At 20.6% G+C, this 9,149-nt stretch overlaps 1 protein-coding gene across 1 annotated transcript; it reads left to right on the forward strand.

Moving 5' to 3' along the window:
* Nucleotides 1-662: 662 nt before the first annotated feature.
* On the forward strand, nucleotides 663-3,600 carry LOC128955201 (trypsin-1-like). Its single transcript, XM_054300847.1, has 4 exons — nucleotides 663-1,027; nucleotides 1,364-1,624; nucleotides 2,520-2,727; nucleotides 3,439-3,600. Exons 1-4 carry the CDS (start codon nucleotides 663-665, stop codon nucleotides 3,598-3,600), a joined length of 996 nt encoding a protein of 331 aa, XP_054156822.1.
* The last annotated feature ends 5,549 nt before the right edge of the window (nucleotides 3,601-9,149 follow it).

A 9,149-nucleotide genomic window follows, 5' to 3' on the forward strand; every position in this document is an offset into this window, starting at 1 on the left:
CAATATTATTAAATATATTTAACAAATTATTAAAAATTTTAATTAATTAATATTAAATTATTATTATTTTTTTGGAAGTAAACTTATATAATAAAATTTTATTGAAATGATAATTGTTGTAATTATTATAAATTATATTATTAATAATAAAGTTAAATTTAATATAATCATTATTATTATTAAACTAAATTACTATCATTTATTTATTTATATATATTATATATATATTATCAATTTTTATAGCCAAACTTAATCAAGTAATGAGTATAGTTATAAAAATTCAAATATATATATTTGTAAAATACTTATATATATATAAAATAAAATAATTTTATTGCCTAATAAATTAGATAACAAATTTATTTTTTTTAATTTAATATCATTTTATATATTTGACGAATCTATTAAAATATTTTTATTTGCCACTCAAAAAAAAAATAATAATAATAAATAAATTATAAACGTTTTAAACAAAATTATATTCACAAAAAAATATTGACAAAAATAAATAAATATTTTAACTGTAAATACTGTTTTTGATTTTTTGTTGATTAAAAATTATTTGACACAAATATTTATTTATTTTTTAGTCATAGAGATTAAAATATTTTTTAAATAAAATTTAATTTGTTTGAAACCAAATAATAATAATAATAAATAAAATGTCGAAATCATTACAATTATTATCGTTGATATCAAAATCATTGATTATAATTCAATTAGCAATTTGTTGTCTACAGTGTATAAGTGCCACAAAAATTATTAGTAGTAATAGTAGTAATAGTGATGATATCGACAAAAATTTTGATGACAAACCAAAATTATTTGTAAATACTGACAATTGTGGCCTAAAAAAGCCGACGGCAGCTATAGATGGCTACATAATAGGCGGCTCTGAGGCCACTGCCGGTCAGTTCCCGTGGCAGGTGTCGCTACAGAAACGACAGTCGGGTCTATGGCTACATACATGCGGTGCAGTCGTATTGAACAAGAGATGGCTATTGACGGCCGCCCACTGTATTAATGGGTATTTTTGTTTAAAACATTTATTTATTTTTTGTTGACTAAAAAAAATAATACAATTTCCTACAAAAATTTTTTGTGTAGTATTCAGTAGTATAACAAATATACTATTGAATACTACACAAAAAATTTTGTAGGAAATTGTATGTATTTTTTTGTGAAATATAAATATAATATAACAACAAAAAAAATCATTTAATTTTATTAGGATTATTACGATTACATAATTGTTTAACTAATAAATTCATAGAAAATTTCAAACAAACAAAACCACAATTTTTTTTTTAATAGAAACTTGAAATTATTTTTCAATTATTATTTGTTTGTTTGTTTTGATTAGTCTCAGTGAACAGTCGTTACGGGCACTGGTAGGCACCCATCTACTCAATGTAAAGCCGCCGGGTACGACTGGCCAGGCAGCTGTTTACCGAATATCCAAAATAATCAAACACCAGGATTTCAGTGCCGATAATATGGCCAACAATCTGGCACTCATACGTTTGACCGCTGCGATCAATTTGGACAACTCTGATGGCCTAATCAATAGTGTTTGTTTGCCTAATACGGGCGACAAGTTTACACAATATGTTACACTATCAGGGTATAGTGATTAATTAATCCCTACCCTACCACCCCCCACCCCCCCATTAACTATACACCCAATCTACTTAACCATATAAGCTAAATATTACTGTAATATACTGGTATATGACTAACATATAAAACATAGTTTACTGTACAGTATTAGGATTTTCCTATTAAAAACAATTAAAAAAATTTTTTTAGTGTTTATAGTGTTTGCGTTAAGTCATTGATGAGATATTATGTATGTATAGTCTCCAGGTGTTTGTCATTATTTGGTGATAGATTTAATGATAAAATAAAATAAATACTAATAATAATAGTTATCTAAAAAATTATTATTATTATCTAAAATTATTCTAATTAAACTAAATTATTTGTTGTTTCAATTATTTAGCTAGCTAAATTAAGTTATATTTGATTTTGTTAAGTAATCAAATTTTTATCAATCAATGACACTGAAAAAATCAAAGTAATTTTTTTTATAAAATAAACCAAAACAACAATATATATATATATTTTAGTCTAACCGTTAACTCGTTATTTATAATATTATTTAATAAAAAAAGACAATTGAAATTACATAACAACAACAAAATATTTTTTTATTTAATATACTATACATATTAAATAAATAGCAATGAAACACAAACACACACATACACATAGACACACTTACATACATACATACACACACATACACATAGACACACTTACATACATACATACACACACACATAAACACACATACATATATACATACACACACTAGTGTTTATTTGATTGTAGTTTTTTTTAAATTTATTTTATTATGTTTTATACCAGTAATAACAGCCACAAGTGATGACACACACATACACACAAAACAGTTGTCTATTTGTTTTACACTAAATGATGTTTGTTTGTTATTTTAGATGGGGATTGACAACAGTTTCAGGATCAGGAGGTCAGCAACAACAACAACAACAGCCGGTTACCTCCAATAAGCTAATGTTTGTCAGTGATGTGCCAATTGTTTCATTACCCAAATGCCGATCCATTTATGGCATGAATTGGATCCGAGAGGGTATGCTATGTGCCGGCGCTCCTAAAGGACAGCAGTCACCTAAGGGTTTCTGTCAGGTACAGGTGCTTATATGTATTATCAGTTAATATACTGTATATATATATATATATATATATATTGACGACAAACCACTGGTGATAATATTGTATGCATGTGTGTATGCATGTGTGTGTGTATGTATGTGTGTGTGTATGTATGTATGTATGTATGTATGTATGTATGTATGTATGTATGTATGTATGTATGTATGTATGTATGTATGTATGTATGTATGTATGTGTGTGTGTGTGTGTGTGTGTGTGTGTGTGTGTGTGTGTGTGTGTGTGTGTGTGTGTGTTGTGTTTGATTTAAAAACAGATATGATTAAAACAATAATATAATTTTTACTATTATTACTAATAATAGATAAATAAATAAGTCGTTAATGATTAGTGAAATAATTAGCACACATTATAATTATAATATAACAGAGACTAACATATCCTATTAATAAGGAAAAAATAATAATTATTACAGTATTATACTAATACTAAATGCACGTAAAATGTGATATAATGGTTATATAAAAAAAATTTTTACTACAAAACACACTCACACTTTATGCATTAATTAACAATAAAAAATTTTACTTTAAAAAACCAATTTATATATACTTTTATATATATACACAGTGTATATATATATTTAGGTTTGTTTGTTAACTGTTTGTTATATATATATATATATATATATATATATATATATATATATTATATCATACTATATAGGGTGATAACGGCGGTCCATTAATTCAAACTGATCCAAATGGACGGGCAATTTTGGTGGGCATATCATCATTTAACGCCCGGTGCGCATCACCTGACGGCACACCAGATGTTTTCGTGGAAATTTCAAACTATAGACAATGGATTGATAAAAATGCCGTTTAAAATACCAAAAAAAAACAACATTTTATATATTTATATATATATATATAAATTATATATAAAAAAAAGTTTATTATAACAGTAAACTACATATAAAATGTTTTATTTTTTTAAAGTATACACAATTAAACTATTAATAACAATAATATTGTGTATAAACTGATTATCTGATAATCTGATAATTTTAATTTATTTTTAAAAAATTGTTTTACATTTTTTTTTTAAATAAAACTATTTATCAAAATTGATTTTTACTAATTATACACATTATTACTTGTGTTTTAGACTAATTTCTATATATTTAAATAATAATTAAATAATAAACATTATTAATCATTTAAATAATATATAAATATTAAACAGTTTGAATTTAAAACATTTAAAAAATATATATTTTTGTTGGCTATACTTTATATATTGATACTGATATTTATATATATAAGATATAAATTATATAATTTATTATCAATATATACTCTATAATAATATATTCATAAAATTTATTTTTTATTTTTTGTCTATTACTTAGTGACAAAAAAAATATGATTTGACATTTATATATATACACACATATTATTATACACCCATTACTACAGTACAGTAATATACATATATATATATATAAAGTATTTGACAAAAATAGCATTTATTATCATATGTCATATGTCTATATTATCATAGACATGAGACTTAAGTATCTGAATATAACTATTTAAAAAAAACAAAACAAAATATATATATAAATAAATATCAATATATGTATTAAATACTTAGATATTTATGAATATATATATAAATATATAAAAATATGAATTATAATTATTTAAGTATATAAATTAATTTTTATGTAGCAATGTAAACATTATATATATATATAAATCAATTTAGCAAATATATGGCATATAATTGTTTTTTTTTTAATATAAAGTTTATCATTTTTATCGCTAAGTGTATATATGTAATATATATATAATGTTAATATACCTAATTTATCAATTAAATATTAATTTTATTAATATATATATATATAATATTTAGCAATCAAATTACAAAACTGTTTACTTAGGTGGCTGTATATGAGTGTCAATGTGTGTGTGTGTAATGGACAGCACAGGGAGCTAATGACATGTTTATAACAACTTATCATTTGGAAAATAAAAGCCATTTATAAGCATATTTTGATTGTCTGTCCACTTATTTTATTATTATTATTATTATTACAATAATCAATATATAAACGTCGGTTTTCCGGCTTTTAGGCGATAATTCATTAAATACTCATATATTTTGTTGTTTTATGTTTGTCTTGAATAAAGATATGTCTATTCAATACTATACAGTATATACACATACATACACATACATATACACACATAAATACATACACATACATACATACATACACACACATACATACATACACATACATACATACATACATACATACAAACACACACACACACACACTTGTGGGCAACAATCTTATAATAAAATCGTAACTACAATATGTTATATAATAAAAATTTATATCCATATATAATATTATTATTATTATAATATCATTTTTTAAGTCAATTCTCCGATGGCTATGACTATGACTTAAGTGTTTGCGTAATAATAAAGTACTGTATTTTTGTTTTTTATATATATATATGTGCGACAATCAAAGTCCTGGTCTAATGTTGTGTTAGTTTTTTTGGTTGGTTTTATTATTGATATTATATATATTTTTTTGTCTATTAAGTTATATGTGCTTTTAGTATGATATTTGTGTCGTTAATAAATAAATAAATACATAAATCTATTTCTAATTTTATTTATATATTTTTTTTGTATGTATAGATTTTTCTTAGTCAATCAATCAATTAAATATAAATGTATTGTATATATATATATATATATATATATATATTCAATATAGATATATAATGCCATATCACACACACACACACACACACACACACATATATATATATATATAATCAATTTATTAATATAATAGTAAATCTATATTTTGTTACAATTTATTATTATTATTATTTAAAAAAATATATATCAAATAGTTTATAAATAATTTTTATTCAAAAAATAATTTAAAAAAAAAATAAAATCCTAAAATTAATCAATATATTTTTTTTGGGTACTGTTTTTGTTTTATTATTTTGAATAATTAAGTAAATTTTTTTGTTGTTTTTAATTTATCAAATTACTATACTATATAAGTAATACACACACACACTTAACAAATTAATATGTAAATTAAATTTTTTTTGTTTTATTTATTTTTTTTTAAAAAATCTATTTATAAATTTTAATAATATATTCTAAATTAAAAAAATAATAATAATACTATTACTTATAAAAAAATGTTAATTAAAATAATGTTTAAAATATTGATTATTTTAATTATATATATATAGGTATTGAATAGTTACAGTATATACTTTTATAATTTTAAATAAATTATATTCAATTGGCTTCAATAAAGTTATTAAAAAAAATTTTTTTTATAAATATATTAAATTTATTAGCAAAAAACGATACATAAGTTATGTTAACTATAACTTATGTTATATAATATTTTTATATATATTATATTAAGGAGTCATTAATATAGACGAGAATATTATATTAATTGTCAAAAACAGCTTAAATAAACAAAACATTTTTAATGTATAAATATAGACATATTATTAATATAAATATATTTATTTATTTATTAAATCTAGTAATTCATATGAAATGTTTATCAGTCATATATTATATATATATAAATTATCCATAAGTATGCGATAATTATACTCTAATATAATAGTAAACAGTTTTTATTTATTGCTGAATTGCCAGATAAACAATTTATTTATATATATATATATATATAATATATTAATTTGGATAACATATTATGCAAACACACTGTTTTAGACACTGTTTTTTTGTTGGTATAAAATACTAGACTTTATTAGTGTTTCAAATAAATTTGTTTACCAAAATAGTTTATACTGTATATGTCGATAATAATAATACTAAATAATATGCTAATAATACATTTAATTGATTAAAATTTAATTTAAAGTAAACTTAATTTTTAGGATATATATTAATATATAATAAAAAACTATACAATAGCTTAAATGATTTATGATTTTTTATTATAATAATAATAATGTTTTAATTTGCTTATTGTTAATAACAATTGTTTATTATTTAAATCTATTAATTATGTTTTTTTAAAAAAAATTAAATATTATAACAATATAATAATTACATTTATATTATTATTGTTATTATTATATTAGACAGTCGAGACAAAAACACATAAAACAGTTACTAAAATATTACCAAAAAATAAAAATTAAATTATATATAATCATATATATCATACATTTTTAATGTAGATTTATTGAAAAAAACATAAACAAAACAAACAAAAAATAATATCTAATAATTTTTTTTTGAAAAATCTAATTAAATTTTCAAAACAATTATTATGGGTATACTTTACACACACACACAAACACACACCTACATACACACATACACACACATACATACACACATACACACACATACACACACATACACACACACACATACACACACACACACATACACACACACATACACACACACATACACACACACATACACACACACATACACACACACATACACACACACATACACACACACAAACATACACACACACATACACACACATACACACACATACACACACACATACACACACATACACACACATACACACACATACACACACATACACACACATACACACACACATACACACACATACACACACATACACACACATACACACACATACACACACATACACACACATACACACACATACACACACATACACACACACACTAAACAACACATAACTCACTGTAAAGTCTTAAATATATTATATTTTATTACACTCCTGACCTATACCTGAAAATTATAATCTCTATTAAAAAAATAGTTAATGTGTTTTATCTAAAATGAAAAAATAATACAATATCTTCTTCAATGTATTATTATTAGTAGTATTATTGGTATTATGATACGATTTTGTGTGTGTGTGTGTGTCTAATGTTTGAAAATTAGTTCATTTAATAATTTATTATTATTTTTTTTGAAAGAAAAAAATAACATTATATATTAAATGCTGAAATGTTTTAGTGAGTGAGTAAAATATTTTGTTTTTAAAATATAAAAATCAAAATTTATTTTTATACGGATTATCATTAATGATAACAAATGACTAAATTATATATATATTTAAGTGACTGACTGATAGAGAGAGAGAGAGAGAGAGAGAGAGAAAGAGAGAGAGAGATTTATTTTTAATTTAAAATTTAATTTGTATTATTAGTATTTATTAGTACATATTATATTCAATACACTGTTATAAACTTTTGTAAGTAAAACAATAATAACAAAAATTATATGAAAACAATATTAATTAAATTTATATATTTTACTAAATAATAAATTTTAATATACCATAAATATATATATATATATATATATATATATATATATATATATTTTATCATATTAAAGTTTTTTGATGATTGAAATTTATAACAATAAATTTTGTTTATTATTATATTATATAACACCAACAAATATTTTTTTTTAAATTTTAAATTTATTTATTTTTCTACTAATTTAATTATGATATGATTTTCGCAATATTTTTTTTTGTTTAACCAAAATTATAAATTTATAAATAATTAAATATTTATTTTTTTAATAAAAATACTACAAACTATATATATATATATATATATATATATATATAAACTTTTCAATTAAAACTTATTACTAAAAACTTAATAACACATAATATATGTTAAAACATTTTAAAAAATTTATTTACTAATTGAATTGAATTGAATTTTAAAAATACTATTTTCTTAATTTATGATTACAAAAATAGCAAAAATTTTATTTAATTATTAATAACACATGTGTTATAAATATATATATATATTAATTAGCAATGATGACACATATTTTATTAGTAAATTTAGTTGATATTTGTGTAATATATTTATCAAATTTTTAATGTTTTATAAAATTTAATTTAACTATAAAATATATATTTAGTAAAAATGCTTAAAAAACTATTTTTAAAACAAAATCAAATTTAATTAGATTATTAATTGAAATTATTTATTTTTTTTTTGGTTAGGTTTACATTTGCTACTAAATAATTTTTGTAACTAATTTTGCATAAATAAAATTTTATTAGTTTATAAGTTTTGCACAAATATTCATAAGTACTAAATACCAGTTTAATAATAATAATAATGTAAATCTCAATTTATTAATAAACTAAAATCTTTTCCATTGAAATTACCATTTTTATACATAAATTTATATTTATTTTTTTATTTTTTTTATATATATATATTTCTAACAAAATGCATATAAAATTTTAATGCAATAAAAAAGTTATTAGAGGCGCAAACTCTAATGGATTTACAATTATTTTATTTTTTTATTTTATTTTTTTTTTGAAGACAATTATT

This window comes from Oppia nitens, unplaced genomic scaffold (genome assembly GCF_028296485.1).
Source record: "Oppia nitens isolate AA-2021 unplaced genomic scaffold, nextdenovo-longstitch-racon4-pilon3 scaffold2_pilon_pilon_pilon, whole genome shotgun sequence".
Classification (NCBI taxonomy): domain Eukaryota; kingdom Metazoa; phylum Arthropoda; class Arachnida; order Sarcoptiformes; family Oppiidae; genus Oppia; species Oppia nitens.